Below are 15030 nucleotides of genomic sequence, written 5' to 3' on the forward strand. Positions count from 1 at the left end.
AGCGGTATTATGGCTGCGTGGTGTCCCATGGTGTTTATACTTGCGTACTATTGTTTGTACAGATGAACGTGGTACCTTCAGGCGTTTGGAAATTACTCCCAAGGATGAACCAGACTTGTGGAGGTTTACAATTATTTTTCTGAGGTCTTGGCTGATTTCTTTTGATTTTCCCATGATGTCAAGCAAAGAGGCACGGAGTTTGAAGGTAGGCCTTAAAATACACCGCCAATTGACTCAAATTATGTAAATTTGCCTATCAGAAGCTTCTAAAGCCATGACATCATTTTCTGGAATTTTCCAAGCTGTTTAAAGGCACAGTCAACTTTGTGTATGTAAACTTCTGACCCACTGGAATTGTGATACAGTGAATTATAAGTGAAATAATCTGTCTGTAAACAATTGTTGGGAAAATTACTTGTGTCATGCACAAAGTAGATGTCCTAACCGACTTGCCAAAACTATAGTTTGTTAACAAGAAATGTGTGGAGTGGTTGAAAAACGAGTTTTAATGACTCCAACCTAAGTGTATGTAAACTTCCGACTTCAACTGTAAGTGTGAATGTTCCATTAGCAGGGAAAACACCACTCTCAAAAGTAACCCAAATGTGATTATGCATGTATTGTTTTTATTATAAAGGTGCATTTTTATGGTGAAAATGATCTTCCCCAAACTTGATCTCACGCACTGCTACGTATGTATGTCATTTAGGCTCTACACCCATTGTAAAGTGGATGAATGTGCTTAATTTTGAGAAGTTACTTTGGCCACTTTAGTTATGATACAAATGTTATCAAAACATATAGGTCTAGGGGCTAGGCTCTATGAGGTGTGCGAATATGATTTGAAAAAGTCTTTAAAAAATGATGAGCTGTTTGCCTGAAGCTGGGTATCATTCACAAGTGATATCATTTACAAGTGATAGGCTAATATTGTCACCCATCAGACTATTCTTGATTTAATGTTGTCTTTACATATACTAAATAATATATGTGTGACATTTGTATTGATTTAGAATGGACCATTATCATGCACCCGTCTCGAAACGGGCAGGGGAAAAATGCATGTCACCTATGTACTTAAATAGCGAATGGAGGACACTTTTCCCGTGGTTCATTTTCATGCCAGCCAGGTAGGCCATACTACTGTTGTAAAGAGAAGCAATGTACTTAATATTAGGAGTTGAAAAATAGTATAGTAGGCCTAGCCTATAGAAAGCTGATCTTCCTCTTTTCAGGAGAAGCCATCACTCTATTTTCTCACGCAATTGCATAGCCGATTGAAATGTTGCACGAGTTCATATGAAGTGTCTGATTAGATTTTCAACAACATTTGCATTGATATCAGAGTTATTAGAGGGACAATAGAGTTAGCAAGTTTGGTAGGCTACTATCAGTGCTGGCTTTTTTTATGGTATCAGAGCTTAAGTATCAGAGCTTGGAGAACTCTAATTTCCGCAACTAAACGGTCATGTGGAATTTGACTATCGTCATGTCTCGTGACCTTAGGTGTGGCGGTAATATGGTTACCTTAGGGACAAGCATTTTCTTTGCTGTAAAGTTGTAAGCATGCCTGTCGTGATGCGCTGCTCTATTTTCCCTCTCTGACACTCAGAGGCTGCATGACAGTGAACTTGCAAAGTCAGATCAAACTGGCCTGTGCTCTTGGTTATAACAGGTGATGATATTATATAATGTACAAACTTTGCTGCTCGCTCTGCGTGCTGCTCCAATGTAACTAATGTAACAACAGAGGACTCATCAGGGTCGACATCACGAGCTGATATGGAGGAATAGATGAGCATGAAGAGGGGCCAGAGAGAAGCAGGTCAGTGGGGTCTGGTAGGGGGTGAGGCTGGCTGATTACAGCTGCCACGTGATATGTTGATGAAAGTGAAGTGGATATTATTGGACCTGCTCATACAACAGACTAGATGCTTCAATTCAACTGGCACCAGCAGGTTCTTTAGATCAAACGGTACTATGGTATTCTAAAATGTTGGTATCATAAGTATCATGAGGTTTTGATACCGTGGTATTGCCGTGGTGTTACTGTGGTGTTACCGTGGTACTGGTACACCGAGCAACACTAGTAGCTACACCCACAGCTAAAGTAACAGAGACAACAACCATAATACACATGTATGGAATGACCCCATTCTTTACAATAGTATCTTCTACAAATGAGGAGATGAGACACACTCAAGGACATACACACACACACACACAATGTTCAGACATACACGTTCATTCTCTCTCTCTCTTTCTAACAAAAGGCAGTCTAATCATCTCTCCTTTGGAGGTCATTTGTTGTGAATGAAAGAGGCCCTCCCCACCGCTCGCACCTCTCCTGTGTCCTTGTCTTCACAATAGGACACCTCCAGTACTCTGTCTACCTCCACATAATCAGGGTTAAAGGGATCCTCCTCCATCTAAAACACACAGGAAGACAGAGTCAGGGTTAAAGGGACCCTCCTCCATCTAAAACACACAGGAAGACATAGTCAGGGTTAAAGGGATCCTCCTCCATCTAAAACACACAGGAAGACATAGTCAGGGTTAAAGGGATCCTCCTCCATCTAAAACACACAGGAAGACATAGTCAGGGTTAAAGGGATCCTCCTCCATCTAAAACACACAGGAAGACATAGTCAGGGTTAAAGGGATCCTCCTCCATCTAAAACACACAGGAAGACAGAGTCAGGGTTAAAGGGATCCTCCTCCATCTAAAACACAGGAAGACATAGTCAGGAAGACATAAAACACACAGTCAGGGTTAAAGGGATCCTCCTCCATCTAAAACACACAGGAAGACAGAGTCAGGGTTAAAGGGACCCTCCTCCATCTAAAACACACAGGAAGAGATAATCAGGGTTCCTCCTCCATCTAAAACAACAGGAAGAACCTCCTCCATCTAAAACACACAGGAAGACATAGTCAGTGTTAAAGGGATCCTCCTCCATCTAAAACACACAGGAAGACATAGTCAGGGGATTATCTAAAACACACAGGAAGATCCTTCTCCCATCTAAAACACACAGGAAGACATAGTCAGGGTTAAAGGGACCCTCCTCCATCTAAAACACACAGGAAGACATAGTCAGGGTTAAAGGGATCCTCCTCCATCTAAAACACACAGGAAGACATAGTCAGGGTTAAAGGGACCCTCCTCCATCTAAAACACACAGGAAGACAGAGTCAGGGTTAAAGGGATCCTCCTCCATCTAAAACACACAGGAAGACAGAGTCAGGGTTAAAGGGATCCTCCTCCATCTAAAACACACAGGAAGACAGAGTCAGGGTTAAAGGGACCCTCCTCCATCTAAAACACACAGGAAGACATAGTAAACCGCCTTCATGCCAGCTGGAGTCTAGGGGGGAAAAACACACTGTATGACTGTATGGGTGGGTGGGATGAACATATCAAGGCCTAAAGCACACTACAGAGATGCATGCAAACACGCCTGTGCTGAACAGGCAAACACACACACACACAAACACACACTGACACGCACACACACACACACAGGTGTGAAAGGGTCTTACATCTGCAAAGAAGTGGGCTCTCTGTGCCTGTTTAATCTTGAAACGTTTGATCTTCTGCTGAATCCTCTTGTCTTTCTCCAGCTGCTGCTCTACGGCCCACTCACAGTGGAGGTAGGAGCTGAGAGAGACCGAGGGACAACACACAGAGTCAGGAACGCACGAGAACACACACGTATAGTACAAACTAAACCTTGAATGTCTTTTATGACGTCGTACATCTATCAAATGGATATATGTTTACTTTATGTTTAAATGTTCCATTTGTGTGCCATTTTGTACATTTTACATTTGTATAGGATTTACAATCTACTACACACCAAATTAGTCTTCATTTCAGACTGGCCTGGATTTTGTTCTAGTGAAACTACAATGAGGTCACATGTGAGTTCAGTCAAAGGCATCTCAAAGTGGTAGTGCAAGAACTAGTAATGACAAGCTGTGTCTTACATCGCTCTGTTTAACATACTGTATTTGGCTTTTTCGGTTGAATACAAACATTAAAAATGTGAATGCAATTATCTTAGCTGGAATGAAAAAGAATGCCTTACTAGTTTTTGTATTTTACAAAGAACTCCTCCACTTCTACGATAACTCCTGGAGCGACCTAGAAGAGGAACCAATATTATAGAACAGAATACAGACTAAATCAAATCAAATGTATTTATATAGCCCTTCGTACATCAGCTGATATCTCAAAGTGCTGTACAGAAACCCAGCCTAAAACCCCAAACAGCAAGCAATGCAGGTGTTGAAGCACGGTGGCTAGGAAAAACTCCCTAGAAAGGCCAAAACCTAGGAAGAAACCTAGAGAGGAACCAGGCTATGTGGGGTGGCCAGACCTCTTCTGGCTGTGCCGGGTGGAGATTATAACAGAACATGGCCAAGATGTTCAAATGTTCATAAATGACCAGCATGGTCCAAAAGCTCTTCATACACTGAGTGTACAAAACATTAAGAACACCTGCTCTTTTCATGACATAGACTGACCAGGTGAATCCAGGTGAAATGTATGATCCATTATTGATGTCACTTGTTAAATCCACTCCAATCAGTGTAGATGAAGGGGAGGAGACAGGTTAAAGAAGGATTTTTAAGCCTTGAGACAATTTAGACATTGATTGTGTATGTGTGCCATTCAGAGAGTGAATGTGCAAGACTAAATATTTTATTTCTTTTGAACGGGGCTAATACGTGCCAGGCGCACCGGTTTGTGCCAAGAACTGCAACGCTGCAGGATTTTTCACGCTCAACAGCCAACTGTGGGAAGTATTGGAGTCAACATGGGCCAGCATCCCTGTGGAACGCTTTTGACACCTTGTATAGTCCATGCCCCGTTGAAATGAAGCTGTTCTGAGGGCAAAAGGGGGGTGCAAGATTAGGAAGATGTTCTTAATGTTTTCTACACTCAGTGTATAGTGGAAAAGGCAGAGGGCTAAATTAAATCAAACCCGCATTGTGGAAGGTAAGTACAGACGTGGCCAAAAGTTTAGAGAATGACACAAATATTAATTTCCACAAAGTTTTCTGCTTCAGTGTCTTTATATATTTTTGTCAGATGTTACTATGGAATACTGAAGTATAATTACAAGCATTTCATAAGTGTCAAAGGCTTTTATTGACAATTACATGCAAAGAGTCAATATTTGCAGTGTTGACCCTTCTTTTTCAAGACCTCTGAAATCCGCCCTGGCATGCTGTCAATTAACTTCTGGCAGCCCATTCTTGCATAATCAATGCTTGAAGTTTATCAGAATTTGTGGGGTTTTGTTTGTCCACTGCCTCTTGAGGATTGACCACAAGTTCTCACTGGGATTAAGGTCTGGGGAGTTTCCTGGCCATGGACCCAAAATATCTATGTTTTGTTCCCTGAGCCACTTAGTTATCACCTTTGCCTTATGGCAAGGTCCTCCATCATGCTGGAAAAGGCATTGTTCATCACCAAACTGTTCCTGGATGGTTGGGAGACGTTGCTCTCGGAGGATGTGTTGGTACCATTCTTTATTCATGGCTGTTTTCTTAGGCAAAATTGTGAGTGAGCCCACTCCCTTGGCTGAGAAGCAACCCCACACATGAATGGTCTCAGAATGCTTTACTGTTGGTAGCTCTCACCTTGTCTTCTCCGGACAAGCTTTTTTCCGGATGCCCCAAACAATCGGAAAGGGGATTCATCAGAGAAAATGACTTTACCCCAGTCCTCAGCAGTCCAATCCCTGTACCCTTTGCAGAATATCTGTCTGTCCCTGATGTTTTTCCTGGAGACAAGAGGCTTCTTTGCTGCCCTTCTTGACACCAGGCCATCCTCCAAAAGTATTTGCCTCACTGTGTGTGCAGATGCACTTACACCTGCCTGCTGCCATTCCCTGAGCAAGCTCTGTACTGGTGGTGCCCCGATACCGCTGCAGAATCAACTTTAGGAGACAGTCCTGGAGCTTGCTGGACGTTCTTGGGCGCCCTGAAGCCTTATTCACAACAATTGAACTCTCCTTGAAGTTCTTGATCCGATAAATAGTTGATTTAGGTGCAATCTTACTGGCAGCAATATCCTTGCCTGTGAAGCCCTTTTTGTGCAATACAATGATGACGGCATGTGTTTCCTTGCAGGTAACCATGGTTGACAGAGGAAGAACAATGATTCCAAGCACCACCCTCCTTTTGAAGCTTCCAGTCTGTTATTCAAACTCAATCAGCATGACAGAGTGATCTCCAGCCTTGTCCTCGTCAACACTCACACCTGTGTTAACGAGAGAATCACTGACATGATGTCAGCTGGTCCTTTTGTGGCAGGGCTGAAATGCAGCGGAATTTTTTTGGGGGGGATTCAGTTCCGTTGCACGGCAAAGATGGGCTTTGCAATTAATTGCAATTCATCTGATCTGATTCACTCTTCATAACATTCTGGAGTATATGCAAATTGCCATCATACAAACTGAGGCAGCAGACTTCGTGAAAATTAATTTTTGTGTCATTCTCAAAACTTTTGGCCACGACTGTAGATGTACTACTGCAAACTAAAATACTATAGTACTACAAAGAGTGGTATGAGTGAGTGTGGCATTAAAGATAATGATTGTAATCCTACCTCGTTCTTGACTATTCGAGATGACATGATCTTATCAACAACCGCAGCATCCTCCTCACTGGGGTTTTCCTGCAGCATTGGAAACAAACCACTTTAACAGCTCCATGTACAACCTTCATACTCCACACACCAGTTTCATGTATGTTCAATGTATATCAGAATGAAGTATGGCCTTGAGATGCATTGTACTCTTATAACACACATATTAGACTAGATAGGGCTATGCTAGAGCAATGAAGAATGTAATCTTGAGATGCATTGTACTGCTATAACACACATATTAGACTAGATAGGGCTATGCTAGAGCAATGAAGAATGTAATCTTGAGATGCATTGTACTGCTATAACACACATATTAGACTAGATAGGGCTATGCTAGAGCAATGAAGAATGTAATCTTGAGATGCATTGTACTGCTATAACACACATATTAGACTAGATAGGGCTATGCTAGAGCAATGAAGAATGTAATCTTGAGATGTATTGGTACTGTAGAACCTATCAGTCCTACAGTGTTTCCCAACTTCAGTCTCCCAGTACCCCCAACAGTACACATTGTTGTTGTGGCCCCAGACAAACTCACCTGATTCCACTCATTGGGACTACAGCAACAATGTGTACTGTTGGGGGTACTGGAGGACTGGAGTTGGAAACAACTGGTCTAGAACAACTGAATGTTATTGAGAGTTATTGATTGCTGCCAGGGCCAGGCCAGTATCTCCTCACCACAAACAGCTGCTGTGCTGGCTCTTTGCGTGCTGCAGCAGTGCTGGTCTTCTTGGTTTTAACCATGACCTTCACCTCCTCATCAGACACCCTGGCCTCTCCCTCCTCTGCATACTTCTTCCTCTTCACCTGGCGGTTCGACCGACGCGTCTACGGGGGGAAAGGGAAAGACGTTTAGTATTACGGAGGTTCTGTATTGTACAAATCAGCACAGCCAAAATATCAGTATAACTCTTTTCCTATGTTTTACTGGGTTAATATGTAGGCAGCCATCAAAGGCAGTCCTGTCTATTCTCAATAGTGTGTGTGCATGTGTCTGTGTGTTGTATACACTCCGCAGCAATAGGTGTGGCATTGAAGTGTGCTTAGTCAGGTTACCTCCCAGGCTGAGTGGTCCCTCCTTCCCTGCCTGTCAGGTTACCTCCGAGGCTGAGGGGTCCCTCCTTCCCTGCCTGTCAGGTTACCTCCCAGGCTGAGGGGTCCCTCCTTCCCTGCCTGTCAGGATACCTCCCAGGCTGAGGGGTCCCTCCTTCCCTGCCTGTCAGGTTACCTCCCAGGCTGAGGGGTCCCTCCTTCCCTGCCTGTCAGGTTACCTCCCAGGCTGAGGGGTCCCTCCTTCCCTGCCTGTCAGGATACCTCCCAGGCTGAGGGGTCCCTCCTTCCCTGCCTGTCAGGTTACCTCCCAGGCTGAGTGGTCCCTCCTTCCCTGCCTGTCAGGTTACCTCCCAGGCTGAGGGGTCCCTCCTTCCCTGCCTGTCAGGTTACCTCCCAGGCTGAGGGGTCCCTCCTTCCCTGCCTGTCAGGTTACCTCCCAGGCTGAGGGGTCCCTCCTTCCCTGCCTGTCAGGTTACCTCCCAGGCTGAGGGGTCCCTCCTTCCCTGCCTGTCAGGATACCTCCCAGGCTGAGGGGTCCCTCCTTCCCTGCCTGTCAGGTTACCTCCCAGGCTGAGGGGTCCCTCCTTCCCTGCCTGTCAGGTTACCTCCCAGGCTGAGGGGTCCCTCCTTCCCTGCCTGTCAGGTTACCTCCCAGGCTGAGGGGTCCCTCCTTCCCTGCCTGTCAGGTTACCTCCCAGGCTGAGGGGTCCCTCCTTCCTTGCCTGTCAGGTTACCTCCCAGGCTGAGGGGTCCCTCCTTCCCTGCCTGTCAGGATACCTCCCAGGCTGAGGGGTCCCTCCTTCCCTGCCTGTCAGGTTACCTCCCAGGCTGAGGGGTCCCTCCTTCCCTGCCTGTCAGGTTACCTCCCAGGCTGAGGGGTCCCTCCTTCCCTGCCTGTCAGGTTACCTCCCAGGCTGAGGGGTCCCTCCTTCCCTGCCTGTCAGGATACCTCCCAGGCTGAGGGGTCCCTCCTTCCCTGCCTGTCAGGTTACCTCCCAGGCTGAGGGGTCCCTCCTTCCCTGCCTGTCAGGTTACCTCCCAGGCTGAGTGGTCCCTCCTTCCCTGCCTGTCAGGATACCTCCCAGGCTGAGTGGTCCCTCCTTCCCTGCCTGTCAGGTTACCTCCCAGGATGAGGGGTCCCCTGTGGTGATGATGCTGTAGCTGTTCTCAGAGCTGTTTGTCTACTAACTCCACCACTTATAGTGCAACAGACAGGAATGGAGAATCATTCTAAATGACATCTTCAGACAGCTCTAATTAAGACTGGGTGGGGGGGATAATGAGGTTAATTATACATACACATGGGCGGGGGGGGGGGTAATCCCCAGTCGATCCATACTATGACACAGCCAGGGGGAGAGGGGAGTTAGGGGTGAGAGGCCTAACCCTACATAATCCTCAACTCTACCAACAACAACAGTAAATTACACTGGAGCTATTCGTTCTTGAGTTGGTTAGGTCCTGAACTCACTCTGAACCACCCGGTGTACTTTGACTCCATACCACAGCTGTGACTCCTGTATTCCACTCAGCATCAGCATGGCCAACAAGAGAGCCCAAGGACAGGGACTCTCCATGGCTTTAACTATCACAACAACACTGTCATAAGAACCAGTCAATATGACATGAATCTTTAAACACAAAGGCCTGCGTTCTGCAGACTGAGGAAATGGCCTCTCCATGCCTTTTAATAATAATACTACAATAGATAAATAAATATAGTTGAGGGCCATAGTCATACTGTAGCCTTGGAGACACTTAAACATCACAATAACACCGTCATAAGAGTTCTGCAAATAAAGAACCTGCATACTGTAGCCTTGGAGACACCTCCATGCCTTAAACATCACAATAACACCGCCTCATAAGAGTTCTGCAGCCATAAAGAACCTGCATACTGTAGCCTTAGAGACATGGGGAGGGACTCCATGCCTTTAATAATCACAATAACACTATCATAAGAGTTCTGCAGCCATAAAGAGCCTGCATACTGTAGCCTTGGAGACATGGGGAGGGACTCTCATGCCTTTAATAATCACAATAACACTATCATAAGAGTTCACAATATGCCTCATAAGAGTTCTGCACACCAGGAGCCTGCAAGGGACTCATAAGAGCCTTCTGCAGCCATAAAGAGCCTGCATACTGTAGCCTTAGAGACACGGGGAGGGACTCCATGCCTTTAATAATCACAATAACACCGTCATAAGAGTTCTGCAGCCATAAAGAACCTGCATACTGTAGCCTTGGAGACACGGGAGGGACTCCATGCCTTTAATAATCACAATAACACCGTCATAAGAGTTCTGCAGCCATAAAGAGCCTGCATACTGTAGCCTTGGAGACACGGGGAGGGACTCCATGCCTTTAATAATCACAATAACACCGTCATAAGAGTTCTGCAGCCATAAAGAGCCTGCATACTGTAGCCTTGGAGACACGGGGAGGGACTTCATGCCTTTAATAATCACAATAACACCGTCATAAGAGTTCTGCAGCCATAAAGAACCTGCATACTGTAGCCTTGGAGACACGGGGGGACTCCATGCCTTTAATAATCACAATAACACCGTCATAAGAGTTCTGCAGCCATAAAGAACCTGCATACTGTAGCCTTGGAGACACGGGGAGGGACTCCATGCCTTTAATAATCACAATAACACCGTCATAAGAGTTCTGCAGCCATAAAGAACCTGCATACTGTAGCCTTGGAGACATGGGGGGACTCCATGCCTTTAATAATCACAATAACACCGTCATAAGAGTTCTGCAGCCATAAAGAACCTGCATACTGTAGCCTTGGAGACACGGGAGGGACTCCATGCCTTTAATAATCACAATAACACTAATAAGAGTTCTGCAGCCATAAAGAGCCTGCATACTGTAGCCTTGGAGACACGGGGAGGGACTCCATGCCTTTAATAATCACAATAACACCGTCATAAGAGTTCTGCAGCCATAAAGAACCTGCATACTGTAGCCTTGGAGACACGGGAGGGACTCCATGCCTTTAATAATCACAATAACACTATCATAAGAGTTCTGCAGCCATAAAGAACCTGCATACTGTAGCCTTGGAGACACGGGAGGGACTCCATCCATGCCTTTAATAATCACAATAACACCGTCATAAGAGTTCTGCAGCCATAAAGAACCTGCATACTGTAGCCTTGGAGACACGGGAGGGACTCCATGCCTTTAATAATCACAATAACACCGTCATAAGAGTTCTGCAGCCATAAAGAGCCTGCATACTGTAGCCTTGGAGACACGGGGAGGGACTCCATGCCTTTAATAATCACAATAACACCGTCATAAGAGTTCTGCAGCCATAAAGAGCCTGCATACTGTAGCCTTGGAGACACGGGGAGGGACTCCATGCCTTTAATAATCACAATAACACCGTCATAAGAGTTCTGCAGCCATAAAGAACCTGCATACTGTAGCCTTGGAGACATGGGAGGGACTCCATGCCTTTAATAATCACAATAACACCGTCATAAGAGTTCTGCAGCCATAAAGAACCTGCATACTGTAGCCTTGGAGACACGGGGAGGGACTCCATGCCTTTAATCAATCACAATAACACTATCATAAGAGTTCTGCAGCCATAAAGAATAACACATACTGTAGCCTTGGAGACACGGGGAGGGACTCCATGCCTTTAATAATCACAATAACACCGTCATAAGAGTTCTGCAGCCATAAAGAGCCTGCATACTGTAGCCTTGGAGACACGGGGAGGGACTCCATGCCTTTAATAATCACAATAACACCGTCATAAGAGTTCTGCAGCCATAAAGAGCCTGCATACTGTAGCCTTGGAGACACGGGGAGGGACTCCATGCCTTTAATAATCACAATAACACCGTCATAAGAGTTCTGCAGCCATAAAGAACCTGCATACTGTAGCCTTGGAGACACGGGGAGGGACTCCATGCCTTTAATAATCACAATAACACCGTCATAAGAGTTCTGCAGCCATAAAGAACCTGCATACTGTAGCCTTGGAGACACGGGGAGGGACTCCATGCCTTTAATAATCACAATAACACCGTCATAAGAGTTCTGCAGCCATAAAGAGCCTGCATACTGTAGCCTTGGAGACACGGGGAGGGACTCCATGCCTTTAATAATCACAATAACACTATCATAAGAGTTCTGCAGCCATAAAGAGCCTGCATACTGTAGCCTTGGAGACACGGGGAGGGACTCCATGCCTTTAATAATCACAATAACACCGTCATAAGAGTTCTGCAGCCATAAAGAACCTGCATACTGTAGCCTTGGAGACACGGGGAGGGACTCCATGCCTTTAATAATCACAATAACACCGTCATAAGAGTTCTGCAGCCATAAAGAACCTGCATACTGTAGCCTTGGAGACATGGGGAGGGACTCCATGCCTTTAATAATCACAATAACACAGTCATAAGAGTTCTGCAGCCATAAAGAACCTGCATACTGTAGCCTTGGAGACACGGGGAGGGACTCCATGCCTTTAATAATCACAATAACACCGTCATAAGAGTTCTGCAGCCATAAAGAGCCTGCATACTGTAGCCTTGGAGACACGGGAGGGACTCCATGCCTTTAATAATCACAATAACACATGCGTCATAAGAGTTCTGCAGCCATAAAGAGCCTGCATACTGTAGCCTTGGAGACACGGGGAGGGACTCCATGCCTTTAATAATCACAATAACACTATCATAAGAGTTCTGCAGCCATAAAGAGCCTGCATACTGTAGCCTTGGAGACACGGGGAGGGACTCCATGCCTTTAATAATCACAATAACACCGTCATAAGAGTTCTGCAGCCATAAAGAACCTGCATACTGTAGCCTTGGAGACACGGGGAGGGACTCCATGCCTTTAATAATCACAATAACACCGTCATAAGAGTTCTGCAGCCATAAAGAGCCTGCATACTGTAGCCTTGGAGACACGGGGAGGGACTCCATGCCTTTAATAATCACAATAACACTATCATAAGAGTTCTGCAGCCATAAAGAGCCTGCATACTGTAGCCTTGGAGACACTGCCTTTAATAATCACAATAACACTTAAGGATAAAGACATGGCCTTGGAGACACGGGAGGGACTCCATGCCTTTAATAATCACAATAACACCGTCATAAGAGTTCTGCAGCCATAAAGAGCCTGCATACTGTAGCCTTGGAGACACGGGGAGGGACTCCATGCCTTTAATAATCACAATAACACCGTCATAAGAGTTCTGCAGCCATAAAGAGCCTGCATACTGTAGCCTTGGAGACACGGGGAGGGACTCCATGCCTTTAATAATCACAATAACACCGTCATAAGAGTTCTGCAGCCATAAAGAACCTGCATACTGTAGCCTTGGAGACACGGGGAGGGACTCCATGCCTTTAATAATCACAATAACACCGTCATAAGAGTTCTGCAGCCATAAAGAGCCTGCATACTGTAGCCTTGGAGACACGGGGAGGGACTCCATGCCTTTAATAATCACAATAACACCGTCATAAGAGTTCTGCAGCCATAAAGAACCTGCATACTGTAGCCTTGGAGACACGGGGAGGGACTCCATGCCTTTAATAATCACAATAACACCGTCATAAGAGTTCTGCAGCCATAAAGAACCTGCATACTGTAGCCTTGGAGACACAGGGAGGGACTCCATGCCTTTAATAATCACAATAACACCGTCATAAGAGTTCTGCAGCCATAAAGAGCCTGCATACTGTAGCCTTGGAGACACGGGGAGGGACTCCATGCCTTTAATAATCACAATAACACTATCATAAGAGTTCTGCAGCCATAAAGAGCCTGCATACTGTAGCCTTGGAGACACGGGGAGGGACTCCATGCCTTTAATAATCACAATAACACCGTCATAAGAGTTCTGCAGCCATAAAGAACCTGCATACTGTAGCCTTGGAGACACGGGGAGGGACTCCATGCCTTTAATAATCACAATAACACCGTCATAAGAGTTCTGCAGCCATAAAGAACCTGCATACTGTAGCCTTGGAGACACGGGGAGGGACTCCATGCCTTTAATAATCACAATAACACTATCATAAGAGTTCTGCAGCCATAAAGAACCTGCATACTGTAGCCTTGGAGACACGGGGAGGGACTCCATGCCTTTAATAATCACAATAACACCGTCATAAGAGTTCTGCAGCCATAAAGAACCTGCATACTGTAGCCTTGGAGACACGGGAGGGACTCCATGCCTTTAATAATCACAATAACACCGTCATAAGAGTTCTGCAGCCATAAAGAGCCTGCATACTGTAGCCTTGGAGACACGGGGAGGGACTCCATGCCTTTAATAATCACAATAACACAATAACACTATCATAAGAGTTCTGCAGCCATAAAGAGCCTGCATACTGTAGCCTTGGAGACACGGGGAGGGACTCCATGCCTTTAATAATCACAATAACACCGTCATAAGAGTTCTGCAGCCATAAAGAGCCTGCATACTGTAGCCTTGGAGACACGGGGAGGGACTCCATGCCTTTAATAATCACAATAACACCGTCATAAGAGTTCTGCAGCCATAAAGAACCTGCATACTGTAGCCTTGGAGACACAGGGAGGGACTCCATGCCTTTAATAATCACAATAACACCGTCATAAGAGTTCTGCAGCCATAAAGAACCTGCATACTGTAGCCTTGGAGACATGGGGAGGGACTCCATGCCTTTAATAATCACAATAACACCGTCATAAGAGTTCTGCAGCCATAAAGAACCTGCATACTGTAGCCTTGGAGACATGGGGAGGGACTCCATGCCTTTAATAATCACAATAACACTCCATGCCTTTAATAATCACAATAACACCGTCATAAGAATTCTGCAGCCATAAAGAACCTGCATACTGTAGCCTTGGAGACACGGGGAGGGACTCCATGCCTTAAACATCACAAAAACACTATCATAAGAGTTCTGCAGCCATAAAGAGCCTGCATACTATAGCCTTGGAGACACAGGGAGGGACTCCATGCCTTTAATAATCACAATAACACCGTCATAAGAGTTCTGCAGCCATAAAGAACCTGCATACTGTAGCCTTGGAGACACGGGGAGGGACTCCATGCCTTTAATAATCACAATAACACCGTCATAAGAGTTCTGCAGCCATAAAGAACCTGCATACTGTAGCCTTGGAGACACGGGGAGGGACTCCATGCCTTTAATAATCACAATAACACCGTCATAAGAGTTCTGCAGCCATAAAGAACCTGCATACTGTAGCCTTGGAGACACGGGGAGGGACTCCATGCCTTTAATAATCACAATAACACC

General features: G+C 45.5%; 1 protein-coding gene across 9 annotated transcripts in view; it reads right to left on the reverse strand.

Moving 5' to 3' along the window:
- LOC115125476 (chromodomain-helicase-DNA-binding protein 9-like) overlaps positions 1 to 15030 on the reverse strand; it is a 197731-nt gene that overhangs the window by 100834 nt on the left and 81867 nt on the right. For all 9 annotated transcript variants that reach the window (XR_010461738.1, XR_010461737.1, XM_065013186.1 and 6 more), the window contains 5 exons: positions 7349 to 7498; positions 6623 to 6691; positions 4092 to 4147; positions 3544 to 3661; positions 2343 to 2429 (listed from right to left, as the gene is read on the reverse strand). Coding sequence is in view for 7 of the 9 variants with exons in the window: in XM_065013186.1 (XP_064869258.1) it covers positions 2343 to 2429; positions 3544 to 3661; positions 4092 to 4147; positions 6623 to 6691; positions 7349 to 7498 (480 nt within the window). In the remaining 2 variants the exon portion in view is untranslated. The remainder of the gene's footprint in view (positions 1 to 2342; positions 2430 to 3543; positions 3662 to 4091; positions 4148 to 6622; positions 6692 to 7348; positions 7499 to 15030) is intronic.

This window comes from Oncorhynchus nerka, linkage group LG28 (assembly GCF_034236695.1).
Source record: "Oncorhynchus nerka isolate Pitt River linkage group LG28, Oner_Uvic_2.0, whole genome shotgun sequence".
In the NCBI taxonomy this organism is placed as follows: domain Eukaryota; kingdom Metazoa; phylum Chordata; class Actinopteri; order Salmoniformes; family Salmonidae; genus Oncorhynchus; species Oncorhynchus nerka.